The following is a 16,824-nucleotide window of genomic DNA, read 5'->3' on the forward strand; positions in this document are numbered from 1 at the left end:
CACACCGACCCTGCGGCCGGGAGCTCACGGCCCCCAATGCTGCGAGCGCGTCCAGTTCGCCCGGTAGGGCCTCCCGAGCCGCGATTTTGCAGGGTGGACGGCCGACTAGTCGGGGCCACCTGCCTCCCTGAGCCTGCAGAGGCCAACAAGCCCCGCCCCCCCACCCCCTCCCCTACGGCAGCGCCGCGCGGCAAAACTGCCCCAGCCCGGACGCTGCCGCGCTATCCGGAGGCTCCCTTCCCAATGGGGCTATCCCGCGGTGGGACCTCCACCCTGGGCGAGCGAAGAGCCCCCGAGACGCGGAGGCGCCCCGCCTCCACTCGGCGGCGCTTGTCCGGAGGCCAGCTGCCGGCGCCCGAGGGCAGGGAAAGCCTTGCCTTCGAGAGCCCCAGGTCGCCCAGGGCGACCCCTGACACCGAGGCCCCTCCACGCGCGGCCCCCCCGGGTTCGCCACTCTCCTGCCAATCAGATACGGATTTCCTCCACTGCCAGCCGACCAATCATCGCGCGCGGGTGTCCTCTTCGGTCCTTCGGCCCTTCGGCCCTTCGGCTCTTCGGCTCTTCGGCCCTTCGGCCTTCGGCACATGGACGTTCGCTGTTCTGCGGCGCGCTAAAGCTTGGTTCTCGTTGGTTTAGTTTCCCCTTTTTTTCAGGCACTTCCGGGTGCTGTGTCACTACGTAAACGCGCGAGTTCCGGAAGCTTGGAGAGCCCAGGTTCTGCTAGGAAAAGCCAAGCTTCCCAGAGAATGTTTCAGGAACAGTTACTTGGAGCGGGGCGTTTCGCAGACTCGTAAGGTCAGTGTCGCCCGAGAGAGCCGGAGTGCGGACCTGAGGTCTTGCGTACAGCTGGGAGGGCGTGGAGTTTCACGACCTTGTAATTGTCGCCTTTTACTTGTTTCCCTGTTGTATTGTCTTCCCGTCTTCCTGGAAGAGGCAATCACAATCTGATTTGGGGAAAGGCAGTGGGACAAACGTAAACTCCTAAAAATAGTCTTAGGATCGCACCATTAAAAAGAAAAAAAGAAAAAGAAACACAGCTAGACTTGAGCTCCTTTGCATTCTGCGAAGTGACTTTCTAGACACACACTTGGAAATCTTTTCCCCGCACTTGGCGGCGGTGAGATTTAACTGTTACGAACGGCTTAAGAATTATTCAGGGTCAAAACTTTAATATCTGATGGTTCATGTAAAATGTAATGTTTGGTACCAAAAAAGTTGAGTATGCTTAAGTTTCCAACATTTTTGAAAGACGATGAACTCAAAAGCAGTTTTAATTTTCTTGGGGAGAAAAAGTTACTGAGAATTTTCTTAGAGAATTGCTTGCCATGAGCGTGTTATGTTTAACATTGATTTCTGGTAAGAGATAGAATGTAAAAATCATTGTTCTTCTGAGGCCTTAAATTGAAACTCATTGTTTGTTTACTTATTTCTTTAGGTCCCATTTTCCAAAAATACTACACTTAGTGAAAGGGCTGTTCACAGAATCAGACCAAGTTGTTGACCGTTCACAACACGTCTGTATTCTATGATGTCCCTGGAACACTTTATACCTGAACAGTTTCAAGCAATTACAGGGAGGCTGAGGTTCCATCCACACCACAGTTTGTCTTCTAAATACCTTCCCATAATGAGTTACCTTTAGTTAAGCCTGAACAGAATAATCTTGGGATGGCTGACTCTTTCTTTTTCTTTTTCACTTTATCTTCTCCCTGATCTTGCCCATATTATCCATTACTTGTATCCAGAAAGATTAGCGTTGAATGGTTTTGGGCCATAAAGAGATTTGGAAGGAAAGAGAGAGGGGAATTAGGAATTATTTACAAGTTAAAAGGAGAACCCCTTATTTTTTTCCTTAAAAAAGAAAAAAAAAAAAAAAAAAGGAAAGAAAATAGAAGTAACAGGACATAGTAGAGAACATGTCAGACTAAGTCAAGAGAATTGAGTTCTACTCCTGACCAGGTCTACCTCTTAGCCTTATTCTCCTCATTTTTAGAAATTAGGAGCAGCACCTCAATCTGTGGTTTTAAAACTGTTCCATAGGAGGACTTCTGTAGAAATTTACTGGAGCCATGCAGAGGAGAGATGAAACAAGCAGACCCTCAGCAGTATTTTACAAGAACAGCTATTTTTTTCTGTTCTGCTTGAAAAACAGGGATCCCGTTAGGAAGATTAAATTCATATTTTAGACTAGATGATCTGTTTCCTTCTAGCATTAAAATTTTGTTTCTTTGGTTAATTTTTCATTTGTATTCAAGGTGCATTCCTTTGATTATTACAGTTTTTTAAAAAATAATAAAGTGTATATGTTCACAGTTAATTCATTACCAAAAGCCACAAACCTGTCTATATTCAACCTTATTTAATAGATACAAATTTTAAGTTTCTTTCTTTTTGATCAGAGTCATAATTCCTTTTCTCTTTTCCCCCTACTTTTTAAAATTTTAGCCATAAAACTTTTGCTTACATTTGAAGCTCGTAATAGTCTTTGCAATAGGGAAGGCAGATGTTTTCCATTTTCCATTTTCCATTTTTGGTAGCTGAACCATAAAGATGTTAGCAGTCTTACCTAACGTCACGTTACTAGTAAATTTCCAAGTCCTAGCCCCATGTTTTCCTCACAACATCAAGTATATTTTAAGTGTCTTTGCCTCTTGCACTCCACCATAGTCCGGTTCCTCTAGCACAGGAAAAGGTATGCAATATGTACAATCTTTATTTCTGGACGAAAGTTCTGCTCTGAATCACTGGCTCTTTTTTTTTCCTCCCTTGATTATCTGGGTTGGACAACCTAGAAGCAAATTGGACGTTCCCTTTTTTCTCTTCCCTGTGAAATGACAGCAGTTTCTAAACATTCCATGTTCCTCCTCAGTTCCTTTGGAAGGTGGAAGAAACCTCAGCAGAAAAGCCCCAAACTGCCCGCACTTGCCCCACATCTGTAATCCTGTCACTGCAAGTGCCATCGCTGTGATTTCTGGATGTGGACATGGAAGCAGGGAAGAGTATGTCTAGCACCCTCTGTACTTCCCATCGTGGGCTGTTAACTTCCCAACCTTTTCCCACCTTGGAATCAAAATGCCCTTTTCTAGATTGCTTTTTATCTTGCTTCATTTTATTTTCCAGAGCTCTTCCTTCTTACCTGCCTGTCAATAAGGTGAGATAAAATTTCATCCCAGTTTTCTTTTCTTTCTTCTTACTAAAAAAACATGAAGACCAAGAGCTCTGGGGTAATTCTGTTTTGATTATGTATACCCACTCCTTTCCAGTGTCAGGTAGGTGAGTTGGCATTGCCTCTGCCTTGTGTATGGTATATGTTCATAATAGTTAAATGAATGTTTGTACCTCCTTTTTGCACCCCCATATTCCTTTGGTTCAGATTTGATATTGAGTCTCTTTGAATGGTTCTCTGACCACACGGAAAGACAGGGAAAGTAGATGAGGTGCATCCCAGGCAAGTCGGGCAACTTTACCAGATTCCTTGAATTTCTTCCCTGTCTACAGTCCTGAGAGCTTGACTGGCAGTCTGGTGTTTGGAAAGATCATGAGGGAAAAATTCTGCTTCGAGCTCTGTGGGATTGAATTTGATCCAAGCTTACCAAATACCCATACTACTAACTTCCTTTTGTGTGTTCCACCATTTCTCTAGTGTTTACCAGAAATTTCCTAAGCGCCAGCTTGACCTTAAACAGGTTGTCGGTCTTCTCTTAATTTTTTACTTCTTAAAATGGGCATAATATTTACCGTGTTATGAGGATTAAATGAGGTAAAGAACTGTAAAGAAAACGTCTAGTGCCTCATACATAGTATGTATCCCATGGTACTTCTCCTTTTCCATTGCTAATACCTCTGTTCCTTCGTGGCTCTTCTCACATTCTCTCAAGTGCCATAAAATGTGCAAATAAACCTGTGTTCCAGTAATCTTAAAGTCATTTAGAATTCTCTTCTTAGGCAATTATATCCTCAGGGTTTTTTTCCAGATTTATAGAGCACTTAAAGATCTATTTGCTCCGTAAGTTTTATCGGGTTGCTCTTTGTTCATACTTGGATTGCAATTTTTGCTGTAGTGCATGCCTGTTATCTTCATCTCGTAGTACTTAGCCACTTCAAACAGCCCCATCTGCATGTCCTGCAGTGCCACACTGAAGTGTTTATGTTCATCTTTTAGGTCCGTCATCGCCTTGTCCATAGAGGATGCTGGTACAGAGCATGGCCCCACCACTTCTGCTTGTGTGATTTCATAGAAGTCAGCTCATCTCTCTGTGCCTCAGTTTCCTTGATTTAAAACAAAAATACTGAGAGAACCTCTTTCATAATATCGTAAGGATTAAATGATTTAATACTTAATTTTGCAAAGGACACTTAGCTGTTGTCGTTGCTTATTAGCACTTCATAACCAGAAAGTAAGTGGTACAGGTTTACTGCGGTTGTAAACTCACAGATTGGTTGGGTTTCTCTTCCATCAGACTTCGCTACTTTTTTCCGTGAGGACTGAGTCTGTCTCATGGGTACCACCATTCTGATTTCTCTGCTTTCTCTAGTCTTTTCCAAACTCATGTTCAATGTGAACCATTTCTGCAGTTGGAAATGACTGTTCTTTTATTTTTTTCTCTTCCTCTTCCAAGGTTTCCTAAAGGATTCTAGAGAGGTGGACTTTTTACAGTGCTTTTTTTTTTTTTTTTTAACTGCTGAAGAGTATAGCGTGGTAAAATGACTTGTCCAGAGTCACACAGCCTGTTGGTAAACCTGGGCTAGAATACAGAACTAATCAGAAGCAGTTTAACTCCCCTCCCCCATGTTCACTCAGACATCTGCTCTTTATTTCCACAATGTGCTTTCTTTCTCAAAGACTCAGAAGTATCAACTTTCTGAAAGAAAAGATTATGAGTGCCATGCTGTCTTCTTACAAATGTATTTGTGAAGTGAGGCCGAAGTAATGGGCAGTTCTGCTCTCAGGTTTAAAAAAAAGTATTTTGTGTTACTTGTAGATACTTGAGTAAATAACCGTAAGTGAAATAGGTAAGGTGCTCAATTGTGTAAGACTAATTATAGTCTTGAAGATTGTAGTCTTTGAGTTGAATTCCCAACTCTCTCCAAATAAAAAGAGTATTTCCCCTCTGCTAGGGCAAGTTACTTATCATTGTTCTTCTTTTTGAGAAATGTATACTATTTTGAACTTTATCCTTCAGATATATTTTAAAGACACTTTGTTGCATACCCACTAGCACCCCCAAAAAGAAAAATTCTATTTGGAAATTGATGAGGATTGCATTTAAGTTAAGAGTAATTCAGAGATCTAGTGTCCATAAGGGAATTTTCAAATTCTGCATGTCTTGTCTGTATCCAAATGAGAACAGTTGGGATTTGTATCATCAGATATCTGTAAACTATTGAGAGTTAGTTCATATTTGATGAAAGAGAGGAACAAAAGAGCAGTGACAAGTCACTTAGCAAGCCTGTGGCAGAAGTGGGATTTGAACTTACAGTTGTTGATTTCTAGGCCTGTTCACAGTGCCAGAGGTCACTGTGTTCTAATGGGTCCCAGCCATAGCTTTTTCTCTTTTGCTCATGTTTGAAATGTGTTCTGGGAATCAGTGTCCTGTTAAATCTCTCTTTGATGCATGTCCCATTTATTAGTATTGATTTCAATACAATGGACAGTAAATCTATCTGACTACACAAAGGAAATAAAATAGTAGGGTATAGGTTCAAAGCTTAAGATCTCGGGTTATAGAACTTTTTTCATATAACCTCCTAATATGAAATGCTGATTAATTTTTTTTTTTTAAAACCTAAAAGGCAAAAATGGTCTCATCCATTTTGATTACTAGAACCTTTAGGATAGTGTGACAGCAACATTGTTATACTAAAAATTAGTTGATTATTGTGGATCTAGAAAAGGATAGTCTGGCAGGGAGCGGGTGCATGGGTGGGTTTGAAACCTTAGGGATTACTTGGGAATCACATGTTTCTGCTGACAAAGTTTACAGGACTGTAAATTTCAGTGTAGAATTTTCGTCGGCAGCATGCATTGACAAACATGCCTAATGGTAATACATCTAGTACTGAGCATCTCGGAACAGGTCAATAATAATGTGTATATTGACAGCAGTAATGTAGGAGATGTTACTTGGTATTATAGCTAAAAATCCATGTTATCCCCTTAATCATAATTACATTAATATTGACAGGCCCTTGACAATACCCACATTATTATTGATAGATTTCTGTCAATAACATGTTTTTAAATAAAATATATTCATTCATAATTTGTACTATACTCAATAAAAGCTCTGGAATGCATCCTGAAAAATTCTTCCCTCTTTAGTGAGATACAATCATTTGTTTTGGTTTTGGAATGCAATATAGATGACAAAGTTTTATTTGGGGAATGAAAAGCTTAAAAAGAAAGCATGAGTTATTTAAGGGATAAGGTTATATATCGCTGCTCTTAGTAAACGAATTTTCAGTTGTTTTTTTCTCGGTGAAAGAAAAGCAGTGTGACCTGTCTAGTGATAAAATATCAGCAGGAGACCTTTTTAATAGTTTTTAGTGCTAGATCATTTTGTCTTAAACATATTTATGTGACAAGTTAATGACACTAACCCTCGTAGGTGCTATACTTTTTATCTGGTCTTGATTTTTGCCTTAAGCATCTTTTTCACGTATCCTTAACATAGCAGTATCCTTCACTAAACACTAATTTATTTAGTGACAATTATACTTTTAATTAATTATTGTATAAGTCTCTTTGCATGGCTGTAAATGTTTCCCCCTGGGTTAGCTTTTTAGAATCTTAACTTAGTATAGTTTGGGAAATGGGGAGTGGGGAGGAAGAGGTTGATAGGATTGTGTATTAAAAGAATGAGATTTCATGGCAGAGTAGGAAAAAGCATCACGTGGTTTTGGCCTTCTGGAAAAATCAATTTGAATTAAATCTGATGGTGTTTGTTTCAATTCAGAACAATCCCAACTTTTCTGAAAAAAGATTAGCTTGTATTTTTTTTAACTATTCAAGTTTGAGCCTACTTTTGTGAAATTAGATACTAACCTACAAGGACCAATAATATGGGATTTTTAGTACTTAAACTCTTGAAAGTAGAAGTAGACTGACCAATAGTTGCGTGTGGATAGCAATCAATGTAACAGAGTCAGGAAAGCATTGGTTTACCAGAAGAGTTGGGGATTTTTGATTCGAAAATGTGAGGACACTGTAATCTTTTCTATTTTCATAGTTGTCAGTGAAGCAAGTTAAATTACTATGACTTGTTCAGAAAGTTATTAATAAGCACCTTAGTTAAGGCCCTTGAAAGGTTGCAGAAGTCCTGTAACTGGTCTTCCAGAATTGCAGTTTTCCTTTTCTTCAACTTCTTGAACTCTACCATCAGATTAATCTTTTAAAATTTATATCCTGTTATGTCTCTTCTCTTCAGTGGTTACTCATGGCTACAAAATCAGTGCAATTTCCTTAAAACAGGGTCTTTTTGCAGGGTGTTGACTCTTCAGCCAGTCTCTCCTGCCAAGCCATTAAGCTCTGGTCACAGCAGACGACTTGTTTCTTTACTTCCTAACAAGTGCAAAGACGTTGATGGGGATTAAATAACGAAGGACGCAGCTCCTGTTGGAACCCATCCCTGTGTTTCCCAGATAGACCATAGCCAGTGTCAGTGTTTGCATATTTCTGGAGTTTGCACAACATTAAATGCAATTTTTCTCTTTTCTGCCCCAGGGAGTTTTGTGACCCTTTATAGTGTTTTCCGATTTTGAGATCCATTCTTTGCTTCAGAGATCAATGGCTAGTCTTGATTACCATAGCATCCTATTTCTTTAGAAATGCTTGACTAAAAAGAAGTTAACTGAGACTTAACTATTTGGACCGAATCCCTGGTACCTAGGAGAATTCCCGGCATTTTGTCGGCACTCAATAAATATTGGTTAAATTGAGTAGCCATTTGTCAGAGAATTAGAATTCACTGAAACACCAACTTCTCACATTAGACTGAGAATAACTTTATGTGATTTTAAGGCACTTATGGCATTTTTCTGTATTCTACACCCATTATGGGGAAATAGTATTGTATGACAGTGGAAGGAAGAAGTTCTGTAATCAGATGAATTGAACTTCTAGTTATTTCGATTTCATCAGTTTCTTCTACTCTTGAGCACTGCCCTTCTCTAAAGCCAGTATTCTAGAATAACTGACCTGCCAGAAAGTAGGAGGGGTGGGGAGGAGGAACTGAATGGAGTGTGTCGGTGAGGAACCAAGGTTGGATGCTTGTCTTGGACTGCCTGTATCAGGCCCTGTTCAGCGAAGCACCATAGAGTCAGGTGCTATCGGTGTGCATTCTGGAGGTTTCTTTGCTTCTGGATCAACAGGCACAGCCACGTGGATGCAGGTGAAACAGCCCAGAGAGCAGGTCATGCTGGCATCCACCCCCGTTCTCTCGGGATTCCCACCCCAACATCTCCTCTCAGATAAGATGCAAGTGAAGGGTGTGATGAGTTCCACTGGACCATGTCTCGCGCCTTCCCGTCCGACCCCCACACGTGCCCACATCAAGGTGACATCATGTTCACTGTGTAACTGCCCCAGTTACGTTTTAATGGTGTAGTCAGTATTTCCTGCGGAAAAAAAATTATTTTACCACAGGTCGATTGAGGCATTAGATGAGTAACAATGAAGATTTCAGTCTTTTGAAATGAGATTTGGTAAAATCCACCGAGTCTTTTTCTTCTGATGCTCATCCCTAACCAAAGTAGCAATAATACAATAATAATACTGCTTTCCCATTTCCAAACCACTTTCATAACATTATCCGCTTTAATCTTACCAACATTGTCAGGTAGTGGTTCATTTCCAACTTCTAGAAGAATCTGATGCTAATGACTTTTTTAAGATTACATAGCAACTAAATGACCAAGCTGGAATTTGAGCCCAAGTCCATCTGATTTTAAACCTGGTCTTTCTACTCTGTCACAGTTGCCAGACAAGAATATAGAGCAATAGGAAGGCTATTGTACTTTTAACAAACTATGGTGCCTAATGGACAGTGTCTGTTCTATGTTTACAACTAAAAGAAGTCACAGAAATGACTAAAATGTTAGAAACTAAAACCTAAAACAAAAAAAACAGAGAAACAAATTATTCATCTGGAAGAGCAAAGGCCAAAGAGTAGTTAATAATAGTCTTCTGCTCTAGTAAAAAGTCTTCTGTAGGGAGGAGATCGAGCCCAGCTGTTCTTAATCTACACCGAGGCCGGGCCTGGGGCGAAGAAAAGGAAAGAAAAAAAAAAAAAATGTTAAACTGTAACAGAAGGGATAAGAAAGAATTTTTTGATAATAAGGATTGTTAAATATTGGATTGGTTAGAGAGTGTGTTAAGTCTTCTTTTCTGGCAGCCATTAAAAATTCCTGTCTTTACTAAATGTCCGTCAGTATGGGTCCTCCAGAAATGAGGGACTTGAAATAGATGATTCCTCTGAGAAGCCACTCTCTCCGAGCAGTTTCTCCCTACATGTAAGTAAGGAACCTGAGAAGAGATCGCGCCCCACAGCCTCCAGTTCCTCTAGATGCTCTCAGCAAGGTTCAGTCAGTACAGATTCACTACCAAACTACTCATTCCACTGCATATGGGATCAACCAATCTTTACTAAGCAACTACTATGTGCCTATCTTTGTGGTAAATTTTATAAGATTACTAAGAACTGACTGTGACTCTAATATCTGAAGATACATAAATTGGCACAACTGGTGCTCTAACACAAGCCATATTTCTCACCTGACCCTCAACTGAAAAGAATAACAATCCATCCAGTTCAATGCTGGGGGCAGGGAAGGGGTGAGGGGAGGGAACTGGTAGTGTTGGACTTGATATTGATGTCCAGTATGATCCGAGCTTTTTCAGGAGTACTTTTTTACAAATAAGGGAGTTTCCCTTATCTTGCTGACCACAGAATACAAAACCTGGGGAAGACACCGAGTTGTTGACACTGTCACAGTAGAAGAGTTGCATATACCATATTCCCACCTATCCTGAACGATTATAGAATTTTGCGTGAGGAAAACTGAGTTAGGTATCAAAGTCACTTTGTGGGTGGCAAGCACTTTGAGAAGCAAGTATGAGGCACTTTCCCTTAACTAGTTTATGGTCAAGTTAGGGAGAGAAGATGTATTCACACAACTGAAATCACAGTACAAAGAGTTGAGGGCTCAAGCATGTGACACGGACAATTGCTGTCAGAGTTAAAAATGCTGACAATGGGAGTTGGAGATAATTGTGAAGGTTTCGTGGAAAATGTTGTAACTGGGTTGGAATGTGAAGGGCAGATGGTCGAGGGCGGTAGGAGGAGTTGCTGGGGAAGGTAAGTGTTTTAGGTACATGAGAAAAGGTACAAACGCAGGACCGAAGGATAGTCTGCAATTAAAGGTTCTTTGGTGAATAATGGGTTATATGGTTACAGAGATGGAGACAGAATTGAGCTAGGTTAGGTCTAAGAAGTTTGTACTTTATCCCAGGGGCGATAATGAGGTAAAAAAGACATGATTTGGTAAATAAGAACAAATAACTTTATAGAGTTTGGTTTGCTTATGAGGTTTTTCAAATAATGTTTTCGCTTTTTCTTTTCTTAATTACATACATGTTATGTTAATTAGAGAAGATTTGTAAACTGCAGGAAAAAGTGAGCAAAATAATCGCTGATGATTTTTTACATAAATTTTGGGATTTTTTTTCTATTGAGATAGTTTGAAAATTTATGTAGTGTCTTTGAGAATCTTGCAATGCCATCTCCCTTCGCTAATGCCCGACTTGTCCATCACCTTGCCTGCTTCCCTTGTGCAGACCTTGGTGGGAGTCTTTAAAGTGAGAGCCAGGATAAGACTTTATCTTTGCATCCCAGGCACCTGGCAGGGCTAGGATGTACTGATGCTCATAGAATTTGTGGAATCTGTGAATGGTCTCAATCTCACAAGGACTACTTAATAGCAGAAAGAGAAAGCCTGAATCAGTGAAGATTTGTAAGAACCTCTGTAGATCTAGGAATGAAAACCAAGCAGAAATGAGTGGGAAGACCAGCATGCAGCATTGAGCTGTATGGGTGATAGATATGACCACAAAATTATGAATTCAGCTTTGAAATGGACTAGCCCAGTAATTTGCGACATCACCTGGGAACTTGCTAGAAATGCAAATTCTTGGCTCCCACTCCGGGCCTACTGAATCAGAAAATCTGGAACTGAGGGACGCAGTCTAACAAGTCCTCCACGTGATGAGTGCCCAGGTTTGAAGAGCGCTAGACTAGAAGCGCAGAGAGACTACAGGAATGTGATGCGAAGACCCCAGCAGAGAAAGATTGAAAGACCAAAGGTTTGTGTTAGCAGTGAACGTAACCCATGAAATGCCACAGTAGCTGGAGTAGGAAACCGTGAGAATAAGGTGATGTTGATACAAAGAAGGTTGAATGTGCTGTAAATGGACAAGATCTGCCTAACTTTAGACCACTGCCTTCCCGATCGTAGCATTTAAATAGATCAAGTAGATTTAAAATAGATGGGTCCCATGAGAGGGGGCTCACACTCAAAATCTCCACCCAGATTCTCTCTGTCATATCCCCATAACCGCCTACTGAGCTTTTCCACTGAACTGTCTCACAGGAGCCTCAGATCTCTAAAACTACACAGATTTATTATCTTTCCCTTCAAATCTATATCTCTGCATGTGTTTCCTATTTCAGAGAATTGGACTACCATCCACTCCATTACTCAAGTCAGTTATTCTTGGCTTACTTCTCACTAAGTCGTGTCCATTCTTCCACCTCGAAGCTTTCAAAGGTACCTGCTTTTCTCCATCCCCATTGATAACCTTTCTAATTTAGACCATCATTAGTTTCTCACTAAATCATGTTAACAGTCATCTTAATTGGTCTCTCTGCCTCCAGTCTTTCAGCCTCTGATCCATTCTCCATGTGGCCAGAACAAGCTGTCTAAAATGCAATGATTAGTTCTTTGCTTACAGCCATTCAGTGGCTCCCCCATTACCTTCTTGATAAAACGCAGCCTTCTCAGCCCGGCGTTCAGAGCCTTTCGCTTCCGTCTTTTGCTTTCCTTTCCAGCCTGATCTTTTGCCCTGACCCCTCCTGTCCTTGGCGCCTAGCGTTCCCCCTGTTGGAGTGGTTTTCTTACCTTCTTTTACCTGCCGGACACTGCTCATCCTTCAGGTGGCTGCAGAGATCTTGCCTCCCCCACCCGAAGCCTTCTTGGACCTTCTGAGGTCTAGTTGTGAGCAAAATGTTCTGAAGTTCCCCGTGCGCGTCACCTATCACACTTTATCGTAATCGCCTGTGTGTTATTTTCTGCAGCACACTCTTCCTTTCCCCCTCCTCCCACTCACTAGATTATCATCTCCGCAAGGGCTGAGACTGTGTCCGCTCTCCCATTTTATCACTGGCTCTGACACATTCATTGGGAAACAGCAGAGGCACAAGAAACATGTTGAAAGAAATAGTAGTCAACAGTCTGGATATGGTAACTTGAAATAGTTTTAAAGGTTTGGGGATGGGAATTTGTATTTTCTACCCTTCACCCACCCTAGACTTTCGTGTTCGCTACTCCACTCATCTAGTATTTGCAGGAGGCGGTCTGTGTACCAGGCACTGCGCTAGTTGCTAAGATTCAGCTGTGACAGGACTGAATCTTCGCAACAGGGCTTATCCTCTAGCGGAGGAAGTAGACAATTAAAAAGTAGTTTACGAACAGTAAATACATAAAGGCCAAGAAAGAGGAAGGCCGGGGTGCTAAAGGAACAGCTAGAGAGGCACCTAACTCATATTTGGAGGGTCAGAAGGAAGTGGTCCCTAAGCTAGTACTTAAAAACTTAGTATCATGTGAGTTTTTCAGTTAAAGAATGGGAACAGACTGTTCCAGGTGACGGGAACAGACAGCAGATGTCCACTAGCGAACAAGAGAGGGGGCTGCTTTGTGACTAGAGGTTGAAGCATTAGGAAGGAAAGCAACCTGGGGGTAGATTTGGGGAGGCTTGTGTTGTAGAAGGATTGCCGTGTGGGAAATGCACTGAAGGACGCAAAAGGTAAGATAGACCAATTAGATGTCATCCAGCGGGGAGCTGAGAGCAGCCAGAATGAGGAAAAGGCTGGGAGGGAATAGAGTCGTGAATGGATTAGAAAAACAGAGAAGAAAGGGCACTCTGTCCTAATCCCCTTGTTTCTTTCCTGTAGCTCCTGGCTAGTGTGAGGCAAGGATTTCACAGAACTTGCAGCCAAAATCCCCACTGTTGTAGCTTATAGGCTGCCAAGTCAAGTCTTGAGGGAGCTGCAGGAAGGGGGAAAAAGTTGAGGTCACCCACCCCATTTATCAGTCAGAAGCATTCCTGTCATGGATCTGGTTTGAGAAGAAAACAGCACTAAACCACCTATTATTTAGTAGTCATTTCTGTTTCTTATTTTTGTATAGTTTTGTAAAAAATTATAATAGATTTGAAAGAACTTTAGAGGTCATTTTGTCTCCGGTCCTTAGTTTTGTAAGTGAAGAAACCAAAGCAGAGACATGGTAAAATGACTTGACCAAGGTCACAATTACTGCACAGTTGGCGGCAGTGAACTTCACCAGGATCCCTGCCTCCATCTGTAGCTCAGTGTTCCCTTAGTGCCTCGGGCCTTGCAAAGGCCTTTTGACGGCCCAGAGATCATGATCCAGCTCTGTGTGTTGAGGGCCTGTTTTAGAAACTAAATTTAAAGGGATTTCTTGTCATAGTTTGGATTTGCCAGTTCATTAATAAAATGTAAAATACCTAAAGTAAAATGTAGAATCTCTAAACTCCTTAACAACAGTAGCTGCTGGGTGGTTTAATCTCATTGATTTGCACAAAATAGGCATTTAATAAATGTGTTTTGAATGAGTCAGTCATACCCAGCTAACCATTAATCAGCTTTTTTCTATTTCATTTTAAAAGATTTTTATCCCTATAGCACCTATTTGTTTCCTTAGTGTTTTTATGAAATGATCTCAGTGTCTATTTTTACATCATAGTTTCCTTTTCTTAGAAAACTGTATGTGCACCTTAATAATGACATTCCTGCATTCATGTTGCTTTGTGCTACTATTTATTTTCTATGATTGTGTGCTAGAATAATACTTACTGGTTAATTTTGTTTTCTCCTAACTTCCTTTACAAATGTAAAATGTTCTTGAGACACATTAAATGACTTGTTGAAAATATCCCTTCGGAGTCAGTAGAAGTGCTGGAAATTAAACTGAGGTCTTGACTTACCATCCATTGCAACGTTCCACATAGTTCATTGTATTTATTAAGTTCATGTATTTAATAGGTCATGTTATTATCCAGCCTCATATCGCTGTTAGCCTCAGGATTTTATCATCTCCCTTTAAAATATCTGACCCAGGAGGACTACCTAGGGGAAAGTTTGTGGAAAAAGGATGCAACTTGCTAAAACTTGTTATTCCTTTGATTAGGAGGGCCAAAAAAAAAGAATGGAAAGAAAAGATAGGAAAAGAAAGGAAAGGAGAGAGGGAGGAGAGAGAGAGAAGAAAGAGGAAGAAGTTCCAAGTAAGAAGTGATTACTGTGCTGCTTTGATGCTACTGAAAGCCCATCTCCTCTGTGTCCTGTGTCATTTGTGTGTCACAGTTTTCCAAGTGTAAGTCGAGAAGATAGTACAAGATTGCAACTGTTTGTTGATGGTTTCTAATTATACTTTTTCCTAGAGACCTTCAGAGAAGGCATGGCTTCCAGAGATGAGAATATGAAGCGGACAAACAGAGTGCTAAGAATAAGCCAGTTGGATGCACTTGAACTAAACAAGGCCCTGGAGCAGCTCGTTTGGTCCCAGTTTACTCAGTGCTTTCATGGATTTAAGCCAGGGCTGTTAGCCCGCTTTGAACCAGAGGTGAAAGCATTCTTGTGGCTTTTCTTGTGGAGATTCACCATCTACTCTAAAAATGCCACCGTGGGACAGTCAGTTTTGAATATTCAGTACAAGAACGATTTTTCCCCAAACCTGAGATACCAGCCACCGAGCAAAAATCAAAAGCTCTGGTATGCCGTCTGTACAATCGGTGGGAAGTGGTTAGAAGAACGATGCTACGATTTGTTTCGAAACCGTCACATAGCATCCTTCAGGAAAGCCAAGCAGTGCGTGAATCTCGTGGTTGGACTTTTGAAGCTGGGCAGGTTGATTAATTTCTTGATTTTCCTTCAAAGGGGCAAGTTCGCAACTTTGACCGAGCGTCTGCTGGGCGTCCGTTCTGTATTTTGCAGGCCCCAAAATGTCCGAGAAGTAGGCTTTGAGTATATGAATAGAGAACTCCTCTGGCACGGCTTTGCCGAGTTTCTGATTTTCCTCTTACCGCTTGTCAATATCCAGAAGTTGAAAGGCAAGCTCTCTTCGTGGTGTATCCCTCTGACCGGAGCTCCAAGCCGTGACAGCACGCTGGCCACCAGCGGCAGACAGTGTTCTCTGTGTGGGGAGTGGCCCACCATGCCTCACACCATAGGCTGCGAGCATGTTTTCTGTTACTACTGTGTGAAGAGTAGCTTCTTATTTGATGTGTCCTTTGCTTGTCCTAAGTGCGGCACAGAGGTCCACAGCCTGCAACCACTGAAATCAGGAATCGAGATGACAGAAGTGAATGCCCTTTAGAAGCTAAAATTGTTTCCTCTGAGGAGAACAGTATTTTGTCTAAATCCTTAGCATGAGTCATCCTAAGCATTCTATTTAGGTATGTCTTATGAGGACATGTGCTTCTCAGCCACTGCCCTCTGTTCCTTTCCAGGCACGACTAAATTCTACTCACACTGGAAACCACATGATTCTAAATATATGATACAAATGGTAACGTATTATTATTTTTTTAATCATTGCATTTAATTTTTAATGTCAAGAATAATGGATAGTTTTTATCAAATGACCACTAAGAATGCTCCTTCATTCTACTACTTCCTGGAAATAGGTTAGACTCTAAAAATAAAAGATTGTGGTGACTCTGAGATGAGTGGGCATTTATTTTCAGAAATGACACCATAACATCATAAAATGACAATAGTAAGACCTGTTGTTTTAAACTTTCAGATCTGATGTCTCAGTTGTAATTTTAAGCTTTTCTCTGAAGCCAGCTTTTAGAGGATTCAGTCAGCTTCATTCTCAGGCCAAACGACGGCCACCAGAAGCTCAAGACTTCCATTTTACCAGCTTTCTGATCCCACTGGCCTGAGAGCTTCTTGCCTAATAGTTCTGGCAAAGTCCAGGAGCTCACCGTTAATGGTCAGCCTGAGATTATGTGCACATTCCTAAACCAGGATGGAGAAATACTGCTCCCGATCGTTCAGATGTGGGTGACATACCCTCATGAACACCCCATGCACCTAAAGCAGGACAGGAAGCAGTTCACCACCGGTTTTCTTAGGAGAATGGTGGCCACCAGAAAGGGGGAAGCAGTAGGTCCCAACTAGAATCTCCCTTTGCCTTCTATACCCCGGAGTCTTTATTTTACCGGTGATCTACTTTGATAAGGACATTATAAGTAAATGGTCGTCTTAGATTGCAGATTTGAAAGGATGAAATAAAGTTAACAAGATTTTGTTCTACCAATAATTTTGTTATGGTGTTATTTTGATAGCGGATTCTGAGTAGGTGCCCACGTTGTCATAATTTTAACGTGAAAACACAATACACCTATGCTAACTAACAGTTGTCAATATTATGGGGTTTTCTTCTTCTCTACAGACCCTAATGGCACTTAGTACAATTTTTTTTTTCTTTTTTCATTTCACATCTGCCACCCCCACTAAGTGATAACCC

The 16,824-nt window shown here is 41.2% G+C and overlaps 1 protein-coding gene across 2 annotated transcripts; it reads left to right on the top strand.

Moving 5' to 3' along the window:
• Nucleotides 1–614: 614 nt before the first annotated feature.
• PEX2 (peroxisomal biogenesis factor 2) lies at nucleotides 615–16,617 on the top strand. 2 transcript variants are annotated; one of them, XM_059901397.1, is made up of 3 exons: nucleotides 615–795; nucleotides 3,121–3,151; nucleotides 14,732–16,617. In XM_059901397.1, exon 3 carries the CDS (start codon nucleotides 14,749–14,751, stop codon nucleotides 15,664–15,666), a length of 918 nt encoding a protein of 305 aa, XP_059757380.1. In that variant the 5' UTR covers nucleotides 615–795; nucleotides 3,121–3,151; nucleotides 14,732–14,748; the 3' UTR covers nucleotides 15,667–16,617. The 2 variants fall into 2 exon arrangements, with proteins under 2 accessions (XP_059757380.1, XP_059757379.1); XM_059901396.1 differs by lacking the exon at nucleotides 3,121–3,151 and having other exon boundaries at nucleotides 617–795.
• Nucleotides 16,618–16,824: the final 207 nt, after the last annotated feature.

This window comes from Balaenoptera ricei, chromosome 17 (genome assembly GCF_028023285.1).
Source record: "Balaenoptera ricei isolate mBalRic1 chromosome 17, mBalRic1.hap2, whole genome shotgun sequence".
NCBI lineage: Eukaryota > Metazoa > Chordata > Mammalia > Artiodactyla > Balaenopteridae > Balaenoptera > Balaenoptera ricei.